Source organism: Pseudoliparis swirei, chromosome 16 (genome assembly GCF_029220125.1).
Source record: "Pseudoliparis swirei isolate HS2019 ecotype Mariana Trench chromosome 16, NWPU_hadal_v1, whole genome shotgun sequence".
NCBI lineage: Eukaryota > Metazoa > Chordata > Actinopteri > Perciformes > Liparidae > Pseudoliparis > Pseudoliparis swirei.
Window position 1 is genome coordinate 9,006,725 of NC_079403.1, and position 21,070 is coordinate 9,027,794.

The window sequence follows — 21,070 nt, forward strand, 5'->3', positions numbered from 1 at the left end:
ATATAGTTCATGTATGTTCAATATTTAAGAGATTTTAATCAGCTACTTCTTCATTTCTCAGGTCATATACTATGTGACTGGTCAGATTCCCAAAGAGCATCCACCCCCATCAGGAACAACAGAGGAAACCCCTGAACACACAGAGCCCTCACAGTCTCCAACACAGGTGTCAAATGTCAATGTTAACGACAATTCTCCAAGCCAGCAACAGCAGCAGCAGCCACAGTCTCCACCACCTACATCACCCACACCTCGAACACCTCCACCTATATCCCCAAAGCCTGTGGGACTGAAAGGATTCAAACTTCCTAGGACGCAAGTTAAACGCTCCGAATCCTTGAAGACCAGTACAGAAATGGAGAAGGGAAAAATCCTCAACAAAATTAACACTGAAAAGAAAAGTATAGTCATCCAGGAAAAAGTTTCTTCTAGTAAAAATATAATAACTAAGCTTGCGGCAACCACAACCACAACCACCAGTACCGTAAGAGAGGCGCCTAAGTTTTCTGTCGCTCTACCAAAAAAGGCTCAGAATGTGGACAGCCATCCACCAAAATTTCAATCTAATCATGAGGAGTGTAACGAGGAGGCTAGTCTTAGTCCAGACTTGCCTGGAGAAGAAGCCCCTCCACCCCCTGACAACATCGCATTTATGATCACAAGCACCAAAGTTCAGGCCCTGTCCTGTGGCGAGTACCAGGACCTGGTCAATGCCAAGAAAGGAAGCGTCCAGACTGTTACTATAGGTAATGCCACCTCCCGAGGGAGAGGCACGGCAGATCCCTTTGCGCCAGAGGACATCGGCTTCAACAAGAAGCCTGTCATCATCATTTTTGACGAGCCCATGGACATCCGTTCGGCGTACAAGCGCCTGTCCGTCATCTTTGAAGGTGAGGAGGAACTGGACAGGATGCTTGCAGCGGAGTGCATCGAGGAGGAGGATGAGGAGTCGGACACTGAGGGGAGTGGCGGGCTGCAGGGTAAAGCGCGAGGGACCGAGGCGGTTGATGGCAAAAACGTCCTCGCTGCCGACCACATTAGCTTATCGTCCTCGTCTTCATCGTCAATCTCTGAGCTCACAGACAGCGGAGGGAATTTAGACTCAAATAGTGATGCGAAGCAGGATGGTAAAAAGAAGTTCAAATTTAAGTTCCCGAAGAAACAGCTGGCGGCACTGAGCCAGGCGATTCGCTTGGGCACCAAGTCAGGAAAGAAGACTATTCAGGTGGTTGTGTATGAAGATGAGGAGGAATCCGACGGGACTATCAAGATGCACAAGGAAGCAAAGAGATTTGAGATAACACGCTCAAAATCCTTATCCGACGCTTCCAAGGCAACAGACTCAATCGGGCTGAAGAGGCAGAACGCCGAGTCTCTCCACAGGACGGACGAGATCCGGAAGAACACGTACAAGACACTGGACAGCCTGGAGCAGACCATCAAGCAGCTGGAGACCACCATCAGTGAGATGGGACCACACTCCCCCGGGGAGCCAGTCTGCACGGAGGAGGCTGAAGAAGAGGATGGGAAAGGCTCAGAAGTAGTGGGGCTGAAGAGGTCTTCCTCTCTCCCGACCTCCAGAGGGCCAGGTCCTAAGGTACCCAGCAAAAATCCGATGCTGAAGAAGACTAAACCTCAACTCCTTCCTCGCCCTGTAATCATCCCTACCACCACCACCACCACCACTGTCCCCAGTGTCCCCACCACCGTACAACAGGTCTCTCTCTAGCTCTTGTCACTCCGGGAGGTTTTGGGTGTCCTACTTTTTCAGTTTACATCCTACCTTCACTCCAATCCTAACCACTCAAATTACAAAATCACTAATCCAGTCCACAGGTGCTTGGACACGTTGGAAATGCCCCCCGCGGCTTTCTCTCTCTCTCTCTCTGTGAAATCATGGTGACTTGATTGGGGGTGGCATTTTGTTTGGCGACCGTGTTTCTCCTTCAGTTCATTGCTAAACCTCTGAGGTGTTCAGCAAGTGGCAAATGTATCCTCAACAACACTCTCATGATGATTAAGCTCTGATATCTTCTTGATTCTTGACTGCATGTATGACTGTGTTTTGACTTAAAGGTGTATGGTCCCACTGGGTGCATGGGGCTTTCACTGGTGTTAAACGTTGAGGTTTACCTGTTAGTGCCTTGATCTTTCATACTTGCTTCATGTTGTGTGTTTTTTCCTTTCTTTTGTTTTATTTCTTGTTTTGTTTTTTCGTTTGGATCCCCTTGCAGAACACCAGTGTCGCTTCCCCTACTAGTCGGATGCCCGTCCCTTTGTCTGCGAAGTCCAGGCAGTCGCCGGGTACTACTGACAAAGCAGGAAAACAGCAAAAACTGCAGGACGCTCAGAGGCAGTTCCGACAGGTAGTTTTACTGTAGGGCCTTACCAGAGACTAGAGGAATCAAACATGTAGGGATCAAAAACATGAGGCATGTATTATTATTAGAGGAAAAAAGACTATCAATGCTGTGAGATTTGAAGTGTTTAAAAAAAAAAAAGATAGAATGAAGTCACCGTGGATCTGTTAATGTTTCTCTCGAGTCTGCTCGGACAAGAAGGCATGTTTGACTTTTGACTGTTACCCCATAACATCACTGTCCTGTATGCTTTTGCATGCCCACACTGCTCATGGTTTTCACTGTGTTGGTGACGATAAAAAAAAAACTTTAAAAAAGGAAGTATGACAAAGAAAAGCGGAATCCCACCCTGTCATCATCTGAGTTATCATCACATCTCCCGTTCCCATCACAGCTGAGTTCCTAAACAGTGTTGCCAAATGCCAGGATGCTTGTGGCTATGTTAAAATACAAACCTAACTGACCTTTCGGCTATGCTCCTCCCTTCTCACAATGCACCTATGCTCAACCCAACACTACTGCACAGCTTCTTAACCTCACGGTGGTATATTTCCTTACCCTCGAGACCAAGCCACGACTCACCATCTTGCCCCGTCACTCTCAGTGGAAGACCAGCTCACATCTCCCCTGTCTTCCCACTCTTCAAACTCCTAAGCCTGTTATCAATTTCTCTCCAGCCTTCCTATGCATCTTTGCACTGTACATTTCCAGCCCCCCACCCCCACCTACCTCCCCCCAGCCCCTTTACGAGGCCTAACTCTAACACGGTCTGTAGAGACGCCCCTCCTGTCTGCCATCGCACGGTCTAACCTTTGCAGTGTTGTGTTTCTTGGTAACATGTCTTTCAGTCCAATGTGTCTCACTCTTCATTTAACCTTGTAAAAACAGACCTGTTTTATGTTTTGGTGTGTATGGTAGTGTCTCAGTGATATTCATGTTTGTGTAGTCTTAGTGCATTTCTGTGTGTATAACTTGTAGTTGTTTTTTTAACTTTGTCTTGCCTTTTTATATGTATTATTTGACCAGATTTCTTTTTTGACAACAAGTATCTGTTTTGGCATCTCTGTTTGCAGGCTAACGGAAGTGCTAAAAGAGTGGGAGGGGATCATAAAACTACTTCCCTTACTATACCCACCTCTAAAATCCCTGCTTTTTATCCTAGCTCTCCTAAAGGCAGCGCCCAGTCTGCGCAAAACCCAGATGCAACTAATCCCATTAACCCTTCCTCTTCCTCCTCCTCCACCTCTGTAATAAAATCCAACATCCTGTCCTGCCCCGCTCCTCGTTCCGGTTGCCAACCCTCCTCCCACATCCCCTCCCTGTCTAACGGATCCCTCAAACTCCCCACAACCTCACAGCACACAGGTAAAGCTCTCTCGTTTCCCTCGCAGACTCAGAATGGTCGAGTGCACTCCTCCTCTTCCTTCTCCTCCTCCTCATCCTCCTCCTCCTCCTCCTCCCCCTCCCCTCTGTCGCCCACTCCTTTGGGCCCAGGTGGAAAGAGCATCCGCACCATACACACCCCCAGCTTCACCAGCTACAGATCCCACAACGGCAGCAGCGGCAAATCCTGCATCCCGACAGCCACCGCAGCCAAGGACGCCACTTAGCCCCGTTACGGCCCCTCTGGCTTTACCGCATAGCAGGTAGTAGAGCTGGTCATGTTTCATTTTGTATGGTTTTCTTTTTCTTTTTCTGTTTCTGTAAAAGTATTAAGTGATGCACTTCATGTTTTATTTGACACTGGCATTCTCACACCAATGCTTCTATTTGCTTTAAAATGCAATTTCCATTATTGAAAAAAAATGTATCCGGATTATTTCTTGGAGGTGTACCACATGTTCTGTCAAAATATTTTATAATGGAACTAAAAAATATTTAGTTTGACCACTTTGTAGATGAAGGTGGAAGGCTCTCGTGGTGTTGAAAATCTATTTTTCTTGCTGTAGCTATGAATAGAGAACATAGAGTTGATGTACAATCACGAAGTATACATGTAAAACATGTGTTTTATTTTTCAAACCAGAGATTGAATAATAACCATAGTATATTTAATCTTCTATATTTCCTATGTTGTCAGACATTCAACACAGCCCTTGTAAATGCCTTTTATGAGTGTATACATAATGTATACAGACATGTTAAAGTTAAACTCATTATTAACTTCTGTTTTCTAAGAGTATTTTCTCATTTTTCATCCATATGAACTGCCAATTTACTTTACAGATATGTAAAACTGGTATCATAAGTAATACAAGTTTTAATTTTAGTGTGCCTATTTGCCAAAGTTGTTGTACAATGACTCACTTCAGGCCTGACCCAGTCACTAGATTTAGGGGAACGTACAAACACTCTCTTGGTGTGGTGGCTGAAGTGTTGACCTCGGTGTTAGTACTGGTGGTCTCGGTTTGTTAAGTTCACATGTATTGTTGTCTAAATGTAAACTGTACTAAAACAAAGTGAATCAGTTCTACCACATGTACATAGATGCTTCTACTAAGAAAATACGTAGTTTTGTTAACATACCAAAGTTTATTTGTATGCATGCCTTTCAAATACTTTAGGAGAGTGGTGTAAAAAAAGAATTATGTTTGCACAAATAGATTTTTGTAAATATCTGGTTTTCTCTCATTTTTGTAAAGCTTTAAATCATACTATTAAGGAGCAATGTGGTCAAGACAAAAACTGTGTTGGAGTAGCAAAAATAAAGACTTGCATGCTTGTAATGCATTGAGCTTCAATGTCTTTATTTTTGTCAGTTTTGTTTCTGGCTTCCTATTGAAATGTATGTGTGTGTGTGCGTGTGTGTTAAAGTGACGATGCATAACATTTCTGAATTTTTATTTTTCAGCCATGTCTCTTTACTGATTCAGGTGTTAGTTTCAAGGATAAGTTTCTTGTAAAGAATCGGGGGGATCTTTCTCACCTCGAACGGCTGTGAGGTTTTGGTTCGTGGAATCAATAGATCTTAAAAACTAGAAACAGGGTTCGTACGGTCATGGAAAATCTGGAAAAGTCATGACATTTTAAAATGGTAATTTCCAGACCTGGCAAAGTCATGGAAAAAACTTAAATCATAAAAGTTTTAGAAAAGTCATGGAAATTTGTTATAATCACATGTTCATTTACGCCAAGTTTGAAATAATTAATATGTTTTTTAAAGAAAGACGCTCAAAATATAAGCCAGCATACGCTCCCAATTTGCAACATTTTCAAAAATGTTCATGTTTATACCGAGATTTCATGTTTGGTTTGGTCATGGAAATTTGGTTTACAGTCATGGAAAAGTCATGGAAATCCATTGGTCAAAATGTGTAAGAACCCTGTATGAACACACACTTCCATTCTTAGTTATACATTTTTAGCAGAACAGTCTTTGGTTAATAATTAAATACAAGACCACCGTCAGTTTCACTGCATTCTTTGTTGTTGTGCTTTTGTAGTTAATTGCTGATCCAAACAGCAAGTTTGAACAATAGTTCAGTGTATCTGGATGATTTAGAGATCACGCTGCTGTAATGGGCGTTGTAATACCTCCACAGTGTAACAGAAAGTTCCCACAATGCTTTAAACTGTGGTGGAGATGGTGGGAGGAGTATTGAATGCAGCAGGAAATAAAGGTTTGAAAGGAGTGAGAGATTTATGTCTGTTGTACTTCCTTGTATTGTGATAAACACACACACACACGCACACACACAAACGGGTGAAAACATAGTGTCTTTTTACACTATACTCTTCAATGGAGGTCACAGATGAATGTGATGGTGGTCAAATTACCATAAAGCCACCAACCTGTGGGTGTGTGTGTATGGGTGTGGTTATACATTTCCACATCTTGCATTCTTAGTTTTGTTATGATATCACATTTGATTTAGTGAATCACTTGACAAGGCTATCATCAAAACAAGTTATTTGTGTCTATGCTGCAACAGGCTGATCCTCTCCACAACAACAATGAACATGTCAGAGGAGGAGATGCAGGGCTTCTGTGGCAGTGACTCCCACCAACGGAACATTTTATATTCTACATGTTACATCCTGATTATCACCATGGCTGTGCCTGGGAATGCCTTAGCACTGTGGGTCTTTTTTTGCCAATAATCTCCATTTAAGGTCTTCCTGAGGCACCTATCTGTAGCAGATACAGTATGTCCCACGTTCTCATTTTACCCATGCGTATAGTTTACCACCTGTCCGACATGTCTTCTGTCAACTAGCTGGGATTATATCTCCCAGCTGGCCAAGGAATGCTTCCAGATACCCCAGAGTGAGCTGGAAAGTGTTGCAGGTGAGAAGGAAGTCTGGGTCAGCCGGCTGGGTCTGTTCCGCGAACCGACCCCGGATTAAGCGGATGAAAATGGATGGATGGATGGATGGATGGATGTACTGCATGATGTACTTAATAAGTTTCAGCAGCCTGGACAGATGCCTGGCTGTGGTTTTATCCATAAAATCCCTGTCAGTAAGGAAGGCTGTATGCGTCTTTGAGTCCTATACTTTTCTCTAAAAAGAATGTGACCAACAACTCAACTGGCATCTGCAACAAGCTGTACTTATAAAAAATCTTTAGCTTCCACTATTGTGGCATCGGTTGTTCCCCTCACCACCATAGTGGTTTGTTTCATGCTGATTCTACTGAAACTAAGGGCCACAGTTGCGGTATGACTGCGGCGAGCAGGGAGACACTGGGTAGAGTCAATCGGATCACATCTGCAATAAACTGTGTTAATGGTATGCTAGGTCATGTGATGTATCTCTTCCTGAACCGTGGATACAGAGACAAAATGATTCAGCTGTTCTGTAAAAGATGAAGATAAAAAATAAGCAACACGTATTACGTAGACAATTAATATTTGAAGATTAACTCTTTTTGTATAATTTCTAGAGAGGCGTTCAGAAAAATGTTTGCAAACTTGGTGGAATAGTCACTGCTTTTTAAAAATATAGACCTGCTGTTTGAAGAGTCTTAGTAGGTGTAATATACTCCTCTGTTTGGTGTGTGGGACACTTGATAATATCCCAGCAAAAACATTTTCATGGAATTGGGTGTAAATGTATTTAGAATTGTTATGGTAACTTAAATATTAAGGATACAAGACGTAATTTCCCCCTTTGCAGTAATTCAAATGTTACATTGAAGACGTGTGAGAGTCACATTCTTGTTCTACTTTCAAATAACCCTTTTTGAGGAAGCTGAATGAATTATCACCACCACTTCACCTTGTCAGCAACTCGTCCGAGACATAATGGTGATTTAGTCGGCTATTTTTATTCAACGTTGCCACTTATTTTTTTAAGTAGATTACATAATTATATGCAGTGCAACTCACATCTAGCCCCAAGTTACTTAATACAAACCCAAACACTTACACAATAGTTCTGCAGGACAATGCATTGCCCATGACAGATTTGACAAAAGTATATTATGACTTTTAAAAAATGGACTACAATTTCAAATAACTATTGCTATTACTGCTACAGCCTAATAATGGTCGTAACACACTACCTGCCAGTTGGGCTTTTATAGTTACTGTACTTCAATACTTTTTACTTCATCGACTTTTACCCAATTTGACTCTTGCGAGCACCCGTATTATGACTTGTTACCAAGGCAGCCAGGAAGAAGCTGTGAAGGGAGCGGACTGTGAGTGCTTTTTTTTTAACGTAACTCCATATGTTTTCACCAGGAGTGGTGTTATAGTCAATATTCTGTGGAAGATAAATATGTAGAGACATTATTGTCTTATTATATTAGTCTTGAAACAAATTAATGCTGTGACGAGCGCGTTTGGCAGCTATGCCGTTAGCTAACGCTAACTAACCAAATAACTAACGCTACTTTATGAACTCTGCCCAAAACTCACTTTGTCGATTAGCGTTACAACTTTCTTTATTGGCAGATATAAATAACTAATTGGCTACACGAGTAAGTTAACGGTAACTGCAAACAAAGCACCTTTTATCTGCGGAGGCGATCGTGCATGATCCGTTAGTTTCGTGGCTGGAACTGGAGCATTAACGTAACGTCACGGTGCTTTGCTGCTTTGCGTTTGTGATACGGCGCAATCCTATCAACAATCAGAAGTTGCTCCTATTCATCCCTGTCATGTCTGTCATCGCACAGGCGCCGCTATGGGCATCCGAAAAGGTTGAGCACGTTGGTACAGGCTGCCATCATGGGCACCGCGTCCTCTTTGGTCAGTCCAGGAGAGGTGATCGAGGATGGATATGGGGGTGAAGGAGGAGAAGCCTGTGAGATCCCAGTGGAGGTCAAGCCCAAAGCCCGACTCCTGCGCAGTTCCTTTCGCAGAGGACCCCGGGTGATTGGGGCCAGTTTCAAATCCACAGGTTCTGTGGATCTAGAGTACGCCGCTGAGTATGAAAGACTCCGAAAAGAGTACGAAATCTTCCGTGTCAGCAAGAATAACGAGATCTCGTCCATGCAAAAGAAGGAGGCCAAGCTGGATGAGGAGAACAAGAGGCTGAGAGCTGAGCTACAGGTGACATTAATGAACAGGACACTACTGAGATTCAGATACTAGTTTGTCAAAGCACAAGCTTAAAGTTATATTCGTAACATTTCTCACTGTGATGTGTATTGTCAATGTGACAACAGGCTCTACAGAAGACCTACCAGAAGATCCTCAGAGAAAAAGAGAGTGCGCTTGAGGCAAAGTATCAAGCGATGGAGAGAGCTGCCACCTTTGAACACGATAGAGACAAAGTGAAACGACAGTTCAAGGTAAACCAAACCACATGTTAACCGAGGAGCATTCTTTCCAGTTGTCGTGATTGCGGCACTAACCAATTGGCTGAATCACCATCAGATTTTCCGGGAGACAAAAGAAAAGGAAATTCAGGATCTCCTGCGGGCCAAGAGGGACTTGGAGGCCAAACTGCAACAGTTGCAGGCTCAGGGCATCCAGGTCTATGACCTCAATGATTCTGACTCAGATGACAACCAAACCGCGGTTACTGGTAAGACCAAGAAATACACAACGTTGGGACCTTTTCTTGTCTTTTTATTAATTAATCCATCCTTCGAGTTTGTAATTTGCCACTAGAATGCAACATTTGAGGTCTTGTTTTTTTTTACACTCAACATTTCTTCCAACGCCTTGTTTTATTTATTCACTTTACGTCTTTAGCTGCAGGGACACAGTGCGAGTACTGGTCTGGGGGTGTGCTGGGAAGTGACCCCTCCATGGGGAGCATGATGCAGTTGCAACAGACCTTTCGAGGACCGGAGTTTGCCCACAGTTTGATAGATGTGGAGGGACCCTTTGCAAATGTAAGCAGAGGTAAGTCAACTCATAAAGTCTGTAAAAAGAATGGAGTCATTATGACATGGGATGTAGGCAACACGGAGGTAACCAAACATCTTTAGCCCACAGCTCTAGTGGCTAGTATGACGCTAAACAACTAATAAAAAAAATACATACATTACATATTTATTCAAACTTTTTTTAATGGGTGTATATTTACGTTTACATTCGGATAGCTTTGGAAGTATGCATTCACTTATCTCCTAACTTTTCTTGTTTGCTTATGTCAGATGACTGGGATGCTGCAGTGGCCAGTCTGCTTCAGGTCTCCCCTCATGTTCCCCAGGCCTTGTGGAGTAACACAGTGCGCTGCTACCTTATCTCTACCCAGGAGACCAAAGCTGAGCTGGATGTCTTCATTAAGGTTGGTTTAATGGGCACTGTGGACAAACTGTAGATATTCTCTTTTCATGGGGTTATTGTATGATTGTTTATTATTACATTAAGGCATGACTATGTTTCTTCATTAATAGGGCCATAAAAAAAACATTGTGGGTAAACCTGGTAGAGACCTGACGTTAATCATTCACTGGTAAATATGTTCCTTGTGTTTCATGTTTTCATTTCAGAAACATTCACCCGTGTTGCGGAGGATGTGCGAAGCTCTCGGACATTTCTACCTGAATGTCTGCTTCCCAGAGGAGAACGCTGCCGCCTATGCTGTGGAGCGCACGCAGGAGATTGAAAGGAGCTCGGTGTGTGTGCTTCTTGTCAAATCTACTGTCACTAGGTACAGTAGGTCCTATACCTATACTCACTAGAATATCACAATGTAGTTAAGATTGTACTTGTGCTCTATGTTTTATTTTTAAGAAGATGTCTCACAATATTCATGCATGTGTGTAGCTCTGTGGTGGAGGATTGTGATGAGGCTTTCGTGAAGAATCCAGATGGCCATCCACTGGTGCTCTACCTCAGGACTGAAGAAGATCACAACTTAACTGGACCCACAAGACAACTGCTAGAAAGAATCAATGCTGCAGACAAGGCTGCTAAAGTCAAGGTGTGTGTGCCATAGATTATATTTAATAATCAAAAGGATACAGGAGAGAAGTAGATATGTCACAAAGTATAGACGGTTAATATTGTGCATTTTATTTATAGTATGACATTTATAGTCTCAAGAATATCAACGTTCTTTTTGATAAATTTACGTTAAATGAAGCTTTAAGTTGTGTGTTCATTGCTTTTTAAAGTTGACACCTGGTTGCCAGAATGCCACAGGGTGCTTGTTCTCATATATGGTTTCAACATTAACCCAGGTGGTGGATCATAGTGGTTCTGCAGAGGAGGGGGCTGAACTCATTTATTTCCAAGTGGAGAAAGTCATCAAACAGGTACAGCCCATCAGCACCATCAGTCTTTATCGCGATCCAACTGCAAGTGTTGGGTGTGCATGGGGATTTATGTTCATTCCTCCCGTCCAGCTCTTGAACTTCCACTTCTCCTCTCACTATGTAGGAGTTGCTGGGACTTGAAGGAGCAGATGTTGATTCTATGGACTCTGTGATAGAGGAGGGGCGTGAGGAGGACTCTGGAGATGTGCTGTGGGACCTGCATGATGAGCAGGAACAGATCGAGTCCTACCAGCAGGCCTGTAGCAGCAGCACCACCTCCCAGTTGGGCTTCCAGAAGGTAGGGCAGATATTCCCCAATTTGTAGCACTTTAAATCTTGTCTTCCAGTCTAAAACTGTCTTTACTCACTGTAAATCTGTGGTGTGCCTGGTGTCCTTCCCAGTATATAGATCGTTTAAATGACATGATAGCTGCTCCACCTCCCACCCCTCCTCTGCTGGTGTCTGGTGGTCCAGGCTCAGGAAAGTCTCTCCTGCTCTCCAAATGGTGATAACTTATTTATTCAGTTTAGTGCATGTAATTCCCCCTGTAGGCACATCTTCACTCAAACTAGTGGGTGACCATTGCAGTGTAAAGTTGTTTGTATGCTTTTGAGGGGTATGTTGAGTAGTTCTCCTAATGTAACACTTTAAGGCCCGTTTTGGTCATTTTCCGCTCCTCTTTTTAAAAATTTACTTTTATCCAACTCTGAAATGTGTTTTCTGGAAGGAAGAAAAAAAAATACATAATATAATATGCTGTCCGTCATTCTCCAAGAGGAGGTGTCAGTGCTTTTTAATGGTGTGATGTGTCTGATATGTGTTCTTTAATCCTTTTCAGGATCGAGCAGCAGCAAAAGCTGTCCCCCAACACCTTGTTCCTTTACCATTTTGTCGGCCGCCCACTTTCCACGAGCTCAGAGCCGGTTCTCATTATCAAACGCCTCACTGTCAAAGTAAGGGCCCTCTCTCAGTGGCTCTTGAAAAGGCTAACTTCCAGTGAAGACACTGAGTCTTGCTGAATAACGGTGGGAATGGGTTTTCTGTCTGTTGTCACACAGCTGCTGCAGCACTTCTGGTCCATTTCTGGCTTGTCGATGGAGCCCAGTAAGATCTTAGAGGAGTTTCCCCGCTGGCTTGAAAGACTTTCCGCACGGCATCAAGGAAACATCATCATTATCATCGACTCCATTGACCAAATAGAGGTACACTCCAGTTTAGACGTTAGTGTTTTGTCTCCGTCACCTTGAGAACAATTATTTTTCCTCCAGAATAGCCCTTTTAACCCGGCTGTCTTTCTACTTTTTTTTCAGCAAGCAGAAAGACACATGAAGTGGCTAATCGACCCTCTCCCTGTCAATGTCCGAGTGGTGGTGTCTGTCAAAGTTGAGACTTGTCCTCAAGCTTGGAGGTGAGAGCCACAGTCCGATTTCTAAATATCCCAGCCAATTTACTGTACATGTACATTTTCTATGCAATGGTATATATTTCTAAATATGTTCCTGTAGTATTGCCATTTGTAATCAGTGACCGTGCCCGATTAGGTTATGGCCCACACTCCACTTAGACCCACTGAGTCCCAGGGAGGTGAGGAGCATTGTCAATGCAGAGTGCCAGAGCATGGACCTCAAATTGACCAAGGACCAGGTCAGTTATCATCCCTCCATCCCCCTTTGAAAGGATTTGAAAGTGTGGAAAGACATTTGGAATTGTTAGCAGCGATATGTTTTTATGGGGGAATGCCACACGTAAATGTTGTATCTTTGTTGCAGGAGAAGATGCTAGAAAGGCATTGTCGTTCTGCATCGACCTGCAATGCGTTATATGTCACACTACTGGCAAGAATGCTCATCAGGTTAGTCACCTCTGGTTTCACAAGTCTAAATGTATTGACCATCACAGAAGAACTGATACAAAATGAGTTTGTGCTCACTTAACTTTGTGTTTCATTGCAATAGAGGGTTTTCTGTGACTTGCTTCAGAGAACTTTGGTTGAGTAAATTAATCCCGTAATGTGCATTAAACATGCATTACGTGGGTTAAACATGGCCTTTCCTTCCTAGGTTGGATATGGAGGTCTGTGAATGTGTTTTTTTTAAAAACATTTTGTTAATGGGCAAAATCGCCATGTTTTGTCACTGCCCAGCAGTCTGTCCGGTTGGTCACTGGAGAAGAGCCTGGAGGAGTGTCTCCTGTGTCAGGACACCATGGCACTCTACCGCCTGGCTCTCAAGATGACTCTGACCTCCCTCAACACAGACAGAGAGCAACACATCATGAGAGAGGTGACAAAATAACAAGAACACCTCCACTTAAACACAGAGTTATTTCATACCCGCTGGTTGTCGTGTCACCTTGTTATAATTGTGTTCTCATGATACCAGTCACGTCGACTTTCGATCAGTTTTTTTGCTGTAATTTCTCTCTGGTTTCCTCTGTTCTCACAGGGACTCATGTAAACTCACAAGTTTCTTTCTCTAAGTAGCACAATAATATGAGCTTGTTGTTTTTGTCCCTCTTTAGATGCTGTGCCTTGCATGTGCCAGCCATAATGGAGTGAGTGAATCAGAGGTGCTAGACCTTTTCCCAGAACTGGAGTTGCCTGTCCTGTCCTCTCTGCTTTACCGCCTGAACAGACTCTGCATTGTAACCCTCCGCTGTGGCCTCATCACGTTTCAACACCTGCAGGTAACTGGAGTATAGTGGGAGCCAGTAGCATAGTTAGCACAAAGTCATTCAGAATAAAAAATGCAAAGAAAACCTGTCTTTCAGGCTTGGGAAGCTGTACAGTTGGAGTTCCTGGGTGGAGGAAGTAGCTTGGCAGCTTACAGAGAGAAGCTCCTCCAGTACTTCAGCCAACAACTCAGGTAGAGTCGTCATCTTCTCCTCATACAACACACACCCACCGTCCTCCGTCAGCACAACTCGTGCCATTGTGTGTGTGTGTAGCCAGGACCGTGTTACGTGGCGTGTCGCCGATGAGCTGCCCTGGCTGCTCCAACAACAGGAGGATAGGACGAAATTACAACTTAGCCTCCTGAACCTGTTTGTTTCCCAAAACCTCTACAAGAGGTAAAAAGCATCCACACACGCGCAAGCTGATGTAGGACATTTATTTCGGTATGGTCTGGAGTCCGGTATGTGTTGTCTTTTTTTTTTTAGGGGGCATTTCTCTGAGCTGCTGGCCTATTGGCAATATGTGGGCAAAGACAAAAGCTCCATGGCCACTGAGTACTTTGACTCCCTGAAACACTATGAGAAGAGTTGTGAGGGCGAAGACAGCATGACCAAGCTGGCCAACCTGTACGAGACCTTGGGGCGTTTCCTCAAAGACCTGGGCCTCCCGAGCCAGGTAGAATTCATGCATACACAATTTTTAAAAAAACATGTTAAATGTTCACTCTTTATTATTTCTCTGCCATACCCAGTTTTCTTGTTACAATGCAGCCTAAATGTGTCTTTACATTTCCCGTATTTCCCGTATGTCTTTAATTCTGTCTCTTTTTGTAGGCAGTAGCACCTTTACAAAGGTCCCTTGAGATTAGGGAGACCGCCTTGGACCCGGACCATCCCAGCGTAGCTCGCTCCCTGCACCAGCTTGCTGGGGTTTATGTTCAGTGGAAGAAGTACGGCAACGCTGAGCAGCTGTACAGGCAGGCCCTGGAGATCAGTGAGAACGCATACGGAGCGGAGCATGCCAGCGTCGCACGAGAGCTGGAGTCACTCGCCATGCTCTATCAGAAACAGAACAAGTAAATGGTTCCCTCTTGTTGTTGAAATGGATTGGTGTTATCTAGTATAGCTCATTGGCAACGTGTGAGAGAGGAATCCCACCTATAGTGATGATCTCATGACTGAGGCCCTCGTTCTTACAATCAGGTATGAACAAGCAGAGAAACTCAGGAAAAGGTCCGTGAAGATCCGTCAGAAGACCGCTCGCCAGAAAGGTCATATGGTAATAAGCGTGTTTCACAGATCCCCACATGATTCGCTGTATGCACTTATGCATCATTCCTGATGCGCATGCCTCTTGTCGATTCCTCCTTTTCAGTACGGCTTCACTTTGTTGAGACGGAGAGCCCTACAGCTGGAAGAGCTGACCCTCGGAAAAGAATCGGCAGACTCTGCCAAGACACTCAATGAACTAGGTGTCCTGTACTACCTGCAAAACAACCTGGAGTAAGGCATGCATGTTACAGCCGCAATGCACAGACACAGACACTGCATTGCGGACAGACAGAGCGTCATTGCGTCTCCCTCTGCTTAATTCTTGTTTAGTTTTTGGGGTTTATTTTGTATTTTTGTGTGTGTCCACCAACGTCTGATACTTCTAAAAATAGATGACTAAAATCCAACTCTTTGCCCTCCCCCAGTGCAGCCAAGATATTCTTGAGCCGCTCTCTGGAGATGCGGCAGAGTGTCCTCGGCGCCGATCACCCAGACTGCGCTCAGTCCCTCAACAACCTGGCTGCACTGCACACAGAGAGGAGGGAGTACGAGGTGGCGGAGGACATGTATGAGCGGGCGCTGGACATCCGCAAGACGGCCTTGTCCCCGGACCACCCCTCACTGGCATACACACTCAAACACCTGGCCATGCTCTACAAACGCAGAGTGAGACCCACGTGCATGTTGACGATGAAACTGTCATGTTCTGTCTGTCGAGCTCATCCTGTGCTCGTCGTAGGCTGAGAATCTGATTTATAAGAGTCTGTGTGTGTGTGTTGTACAGGGGAAGCTGGAAAAGGCCATGCCGCTGTATGAGCTGTCTCTGGAAATCAGGGAAAAAAGCTTTGGGCCGAAACACCCCAGTGTGGCCACAGCGCTGGTCAACCTGGCTGTGATCTACTGCCAACTCGTGAGAATGTTCACGTTGCACTTCATTCACTCTTTTCCACATATTCCCGACTTACATGTTTCTGAAGAATTTCTCGCAGTGTTTGTGGCTTATATTTTGTTGTATCGAGCAAAGCTGACTGTATATGTTCTTTTGTCTTTGGCAGAAGAAGCACGTTGAAGCCCTGCCCCTTTACGAACGAGCCCTGAAGGTGTATGAGGATAGTTTGGGCCGCTCGCACCCTCGAGTCGGAGAGACACTCAAAAACTTGGCTGTGCTGAGGTACGTAGAGTCGTTGAGGTTGCATTTCAACGTGCGGCTAATCGGGAAGTCGAGTCGCGAACGTTGAATTGCGATTAAAATCTTGTTTAACTTTTATCAGCTACGAAGAGGGGGACTTCGAGAAGGCAGCAGAGCTTTACAAACGTGCAATGGAGATAAAGGAGGCCGAGCCGTCGCTGGTGTGCGGTAACGCTCCGTCCCGCCACTCCTCCAGTGGGGACACGTTCAGTCTGAGGGGACCTGCTCCACTCCCACAAGCCCAGAGGTGACTCTGTTCAGCCGCTTATTGCCACAGAACAATACAGGCTGTTGACATATAATGGAACAACTCAAACATCAGATAAGAACCATTCTGGTCATGTTGTCTAGATGGATGTTTTAGGGTTTGGTCAAATAGACTCTACCTGCTAGTATAATTATGAGGTCTGTTTTACAAATCGGTGAAGCCTGTGTATTTGCCACAAGTATTTTTTTATATATTTCTTACATAATCATGCGCGTAGAGATCTTCGGTTATATCACTACTTCTTTTTGAATTCAAGTTTACATTTATCACTGATTCACACTTTGTTCCCATTTACATGCCGCACATTTCAGCAAATTAGCCATGAGGGTTTGCCATTTCATAACCCATAAAACATCATTAATAACCAGACACATTCTGTGCTTTCCAATGTACAGAAAATAACTCTATGCACTTTTAAAAAAAAATATTTTTGTAAACTAGTCACAGGTATGAAGAAAACCCAATTATTCTTCCGTTTGATTTTAAAGAAATACCTCTAAAAATTCAGTAAACAAAAGAAAACTGTTCTCGAGCTTCTTTTAAGGACATAAAATACGAGCTATGAAATATTTCCACAACTCAGTCCGATTGTGTCGTTATGTCTTACCAAAACTGTTAAGACCTTACAGATTCGTTTCCAAGTTTACATTCCTGATGTCGTGAAAATGTAATGTGTATATTTATATGTTTAGATACCATTTATGTTTACATTGCATAATGTTTACCTACGAGTATAGAGTACATAATCCAAAAAGAGAAAATGACGAACCAAAGACCGAGACCATGTCTGAGAAGACATGACCTCCGAATAAGATTTCATGCTGTTAAATGTCTGTGTTTACTCAAAAAGGATTTTAAGGGATTTGCCAAAACCAAGATAATGCCATAAGTACAATGGAGTAAATATTCATTGTTTGACTGAATGTACGTGAATCCCAAAGGGATACATTACCACATTAATGTAAGTGTTTTAATACATGTGTGTATCAATGAAACAATTATATTATGTAAAGGTTACACAGGACAACCACAAAAATCACATCCAATATATCGAGAAGATTGTATTCCATCTAATAAATACTTTATTGAAACAACTTCAACATGTTTTAAATGGTTGCAGCAGATTTGTTTTAATTTTCTTGAAAGCTGAGTGAATGACACAACCATTAAAAAGGTCGGCAGAAAACCCGTTCACGAATCAAAACCGTAGAAAATACACATTGTGGCTATGTTAATGCACTGACAGTGATATTATCCTCGGTTTATATACATTTCATGAGAGACTGTACCAACTCCAAGTGCTAAACACCTTCCTAGTATATCAACATGTTCTAAATTTGACTGGTTTTTTTATTTTTATTTCCTGTGGAGCATGAAATGTCATCAGCAGCACTTTTCATGCATTTCTGTTCTTTAGCCGTTAGATGAGTTCATTCTGAAATTCTTCATTTGACATTAATTATTTTTATGAGGATGCTCGTTATCAAAGAAGTCGATGGCGTCTGATTGTTTGCCTACAACTTTCGCATCTGAGCCATCAAGTCTTCGAGGCTCTGTTCGGTCTCCCCCACCGTCTCCCCACTTTCTGTATCCTGTTCCGAACAAGAGAAAACAATATTGTCCGTAAAATTTAGTTGAGGTCATTAGTCACAGTGAATATTTAACTGACTTTATTATTCATGTTTACAAAAATATATTATGCTGCATTTTTCCGGGAAAAGAAGGTCAGCAATAATCGTACATATTTTAAACGAATGAGCTCAAACACGTCAGACTAAATACTAACCTCAACTGGAATGGTGTAAGCCACCGTAATGCCTTCTGGGAGGTCAGGCACAGCGCCCGACGCAGCCTGTAACTCTGCATCCGTCACTTCTGATACGAGTTCAATACCTGCACGGTACAATTGTGAGCGTTAATACACGCAAGACAATATACTGTAGTGTACAGAGACAAGCAAACTGCCACAGATCTGACATTGTTGCCTTGAATAGTTGTTCGTTGCACGCTCACCCCACTGGTTGTCCTCGTGTACGACCTCCTCCTCCTCTTCCTGCACAGCCTCGACCTTGGGGCACTCTGCTTCTTTCTTCTGAAGGAAAGTATTCATACAGAGAGACACGGTCAGCTTTCCCAACTGGTGCAGGGCGGTATTTTAGTACGGAGTCTATTTCAATTTTAAAAAGGGCTTTTTTCGACAGATGATAAATCGCAATACTGGAAAACAATCATCAAGCGCACACACCTTGTACTCTTCCTGTTGACTCCTGCAGTAGCGGTCACTACACTGGGTGTTGGGCTTCATGGTCATGGTGGGGAAGAAGTCCTGCATGGCGTTGTAGCCGAGATAATAACTGACCGTTCCGAACTTCAACAGAAACCTGGAAGACAGAGATATTTAACTTCACTTTTAAAGACAACACTTCCACCGTTTAGGTTCCCCACTGCCTATGAATAATGACATCTTACTTGAGGACATTTTGCACCAGGAGGCCTGCGACCACGCCCATTGTTGTCGGCAAGCTGGCAGCACACACACCCTCTCTTTTTAGGGTCTTCTCATCTATGTTAGCGGCCACCACCAGAGGAGGAGCACACTAATGAGGGATATGTATTACAAAGTAACTATTACAATTGTTTCTCACAATGTTGTTCAGGTATTGCAGAGGGGTGGTGGGGGTATATTTTCGGTGAAAAATAAGCACAAGTGTGTGTTAAAAGCGGTTGTGTGTTGACGTACTGCGAAGCACGCCGTCTCTCCAGGAATGATGAGCTGGATGTGTCCCGATACCGCGTTCTCACTGACACCAGACTCCATCCAGATCTGACCGAGTTCATTACAGGCCTGTGACAAACATGACGAGATGAATACAATCTGGAAGGGCAGCATGTCCAAAGCACTGTGTCTAACATGTCATCGCAGCTTTGTGTTTGTTTTTTTCTCGAACAGTGCTGCACTTACGGTATTGATGGCCATTCTGGCTTCATAGTTGTCCACACAGCTCAGAATCAAATCCACCGGCTTCCCTTCCTCCAGCCCTCCATAACTGAGAAGACAGAGTCGTTTGTGGTGAAGGCGTGTAACCCGCTGAGGAGAGAGCAGAGTCAAACTACAAAACTGGAGAGCAGGAAATGCTCACCTGATGCGCTCCATAAAATGTGTAAAATTGTCCATTGTGGTGATGTTGTGGTTGTGGCTCTCAAATGACACGTCTGGGTTGATGCTCCTGTTGGGTGAATCGAGCGACATGTAAGCAAAAAGAAACTTAACGGCTCTATTTCTTGGGGGGGGGGCTTAGATTACTTGAAACAATAGTATACCTGAGAGTGTGTTCCGCAGCCTCCACTTTACTGAGGCCGGCCTGGTGAGGCTGGAAGAACAGCCGGTTCATGTTGGCCAGCTCTACTTTATCGTAGTCAAAGAGGAGCAACTGTGATGGTGCAAGCGCAGGCGAGATTCGGGGGTTAGCACAGGCACACAATCTACTGAACAGGGCGAAGAGGTGAAAGGCAGCGTAGAGGGAAGAAGAAAAAGGTTGCATTACCTTACCAACGCCACATCTAGTGAGCATTTCAGCTGTCACACTGCCAACCCCCCCAACGCCGACCACAGCGACTGTGAATGTCCGGATTTTCTGTCAAGATATTTCAAGATGATTACTCTGTGATGCATTGATCCTTTAATTAGGGCAGCACTGTTCGCTGTCCTTTGACATCAGATATAATAAACATTGATATGTGCAACTCAGTTGTTTCCTTTCATCAAGCATTTGGGAGGTTCGTGTTAGCACAGGTCACGTGGTCTTTCAAAACACTTAACCTTAACCCCTGTGAACGTATTCACTTTCATAGATTTTCGCATTTCCTTAGACTATTGTGATCATTTCTGTTCGGGATACGGCAGCAAGAACTAATTCACGTACTGCAGTGAATAAAGACCAATACTTAAATATCATACCTCATAATCCTTCACGATGCCCATTCTCTTTAAAGCCATGAGACGACTGCAATGACAACACAGCTGGGGTTAGCTCGCGGTCTATGAAGTACCACCATATGGGATGAGCGAGTCATAAGGCGTAGCCCCTCAGCGCCCAGGTCAGCCCAGACAAATTGTGTCAAAGGACAACATAATAAGATTTAAAAAGTCACCTGTATGGGTTGGAATCCACAACCTCCGCACTCATTTGGTCAATCTTCGGTCTGTGGTGTTCCTGGCTGTGAGCCTCCGCCATGGAACACTGCTTCTGCTTACATTTTATCAATTCATTCTCCAACTCTCGCACGCGCAGCTTCAGTTCCTCGACTGTCGCCATCAGGAAAATAAATATATCGAAACAACGTGAACGAAATAAAGGTGATAATTCGAGTAAGAATAGTGAAAATGAACAAACTAGACGGCAAGATCGGTCCGGAAAGTACAGGTCTTCGGAACTAAAATCATCTGTCAGAGTGTGTGCTCTCGTGTATAACGTCCGTGTAGAAAACAGGTAACGTCGCGAACAACTCAATTCCTTCCTACATTATTAGTTAATTATTCCATCGGCGTACGAGGACGTAAACTGGCTGTTAAATTATGTATCTCCACCTGGTTGTTTTTAAATGCTGAATCTCTGTAAGATGAATACTTTTTGAGGAAATCACG

At 43.7% G+C, this 21,070-nt stretch overlaps 4 protein-coding genes across 21 annotated transcripts in view; 3 read left to right on the forward strand and 1 right to left on the reverse strand.

The window, feature by feature from the left end:
* Window positions 1-5,090, forward strand: part of si:ch211-285f17.1 (sickle tail protein homolog) — a 114,436-nt gene extending 109,346 nt beyond the window's left edge. For 10 of the 16 annotated variants that reach the window (XM_056433501.1, XM_056433495.1, XM_056433497.1 and 7 more), the window contains 3 exons: window positions 62-1,717; window positions 2,235-2,366; window positions 3,434-5,090. In XM_056433501.1, coding sequence (XP_056289476.1) covers window positions 62-1,717; window positions 2,235-2,366; window positions 3,434-3,970 — 2,325 coding nt within the window. In that variant the 3' untranslated portion in view covers window positions 3,971-5,090. Of the gene's footprint in view, window positions 1-61; window positions 1,718-2,221; window positions 2,367-3,433 lie in introns of all 16 variants that reach the window. The other 6 variants (XM_056433510.1, XM_056433511.1, XM_056433500.1 and 3 more) reach the window with 5 other exon arrangements.
* Window positions 5,091-6,081: 991 nt separating this feature from the next.
* On the forward strand, window positions 6,082-7,174 carry si:dkey-96n2.3 (uracil nucleotide/cysteinyl leukotriene receptor). The gene is given in 6 exon segments (XM_056433512.1): window positions 6,082-6,503; window positions 6,506-6,554; window positions 6,557-6,833; window positions 6,835-6,915; window positions 6,917-7,005; window positions 7,008-7,174. Coding segments are annotated over 6 exon segments (849 nt in total). The 5' UTR covers window positions 6,082-6,314; the 3' UTR covers window positions 7,172-7,174.
* Window positions 7,175-8,446: 1,272 nt separating this feature from the next.
* On the forward strand, window positions 8,447-17,525 carry nphp3 (nephronophthisis 3). 2 transcript variants are annotated; one of them, XM_056434819.1, is made up of 27 exons: window positions 8,447-8,860; window positions 8,977-9,102; window positions 9,188-9,338; window positions 9,509-9,661; window positions 9,916-10,049; window positions 10,255-10,415; window positions 10,532-10,688; window positions 10,948-11,022; window positions 11,147-11,320; window positions 11,425-11,528; window positions 11,862-11,976; window positions 12,082-12,225; window positions 12,334-12,431; window positions 12,565-12,667; window positions 12,793-12,875; window positions 13,167-13,305; window positions 13,544-13,708; window positions 13,793-13,887; window positions 13,970-14,092; window positions 14,183-14,372; window positions 14,531-14,772; window positions 14,900-14,975; window positions 15,072-15,199; window positions 15,394-15,634; window positions 15,753-15,878; window positions 16,024-16,139; window positions 16,240-17,525. In XM_056434819.1, the coding sequence occupies exons 1-27, from the start codon at window positions 8,537-8,539 to the stop codon at window positions 16,406-16,408; spliced, it is 3,912 nt and encodes a 1,303-aa protein (XP_056290794.1). In that variant the 5' UTR covers window positions 8,447-8,536; the 3' UTR covers window positions 16,409-17,525. The 2 variants fall into 2 exon arrangements, with proteins under 2 accessions (XP_056290794.1, XP_056290796.1); XM_056434821.1 differs by having other exon boundaries at window positions 13,170-13,305.
* On the reverse strand, window positions 17,485-20,976 carry uba5 (ubiquitin-like modifier activating enzyme 5). Of its 2 annotated transcripts, XM_056434826.1 has the most exons (12): window positions 20,578-20,976; window positions 20,384-20,429; window positions 19,971-20,060; window positions 19,747-19,856; window positions 19,566-19,652; window positions 19,388-19,472; window positions 19,166-19,270; window positions 18,895-19,022; window positions 18,671-18,806; window positions 18,439-18,517; window positions 18,212-18,318; window positions 17,485-18,017 (listed from the first exon to the last, which is right to left on the reverse strand). In XM_056434826.1, exons 1-12 carry the CDS (start codon window positions 20,739-20,741, stop codon window positions 17,940-17,942), a joined length of 1,215 nt encoding a protein of 404 aa, XP_056290801.1. In that variant the 5' UTR covers window positions 20,742-20,976; the 3' UTR covers window positions 17,485-17,939. The 2 variants fall into 2 exon arrangements, with proteins under 2 accessions (XP_056290801.1, XP_056290802.1); XM_056434827.1 differs by lacking the exons at window positions 20,384-20,429; window positions 20,578-20,976 and having other exon boundaries at window positions 19,976-20,061.
* Window positions 20,977-21,070: the final 94 nt, after the last annotated feature.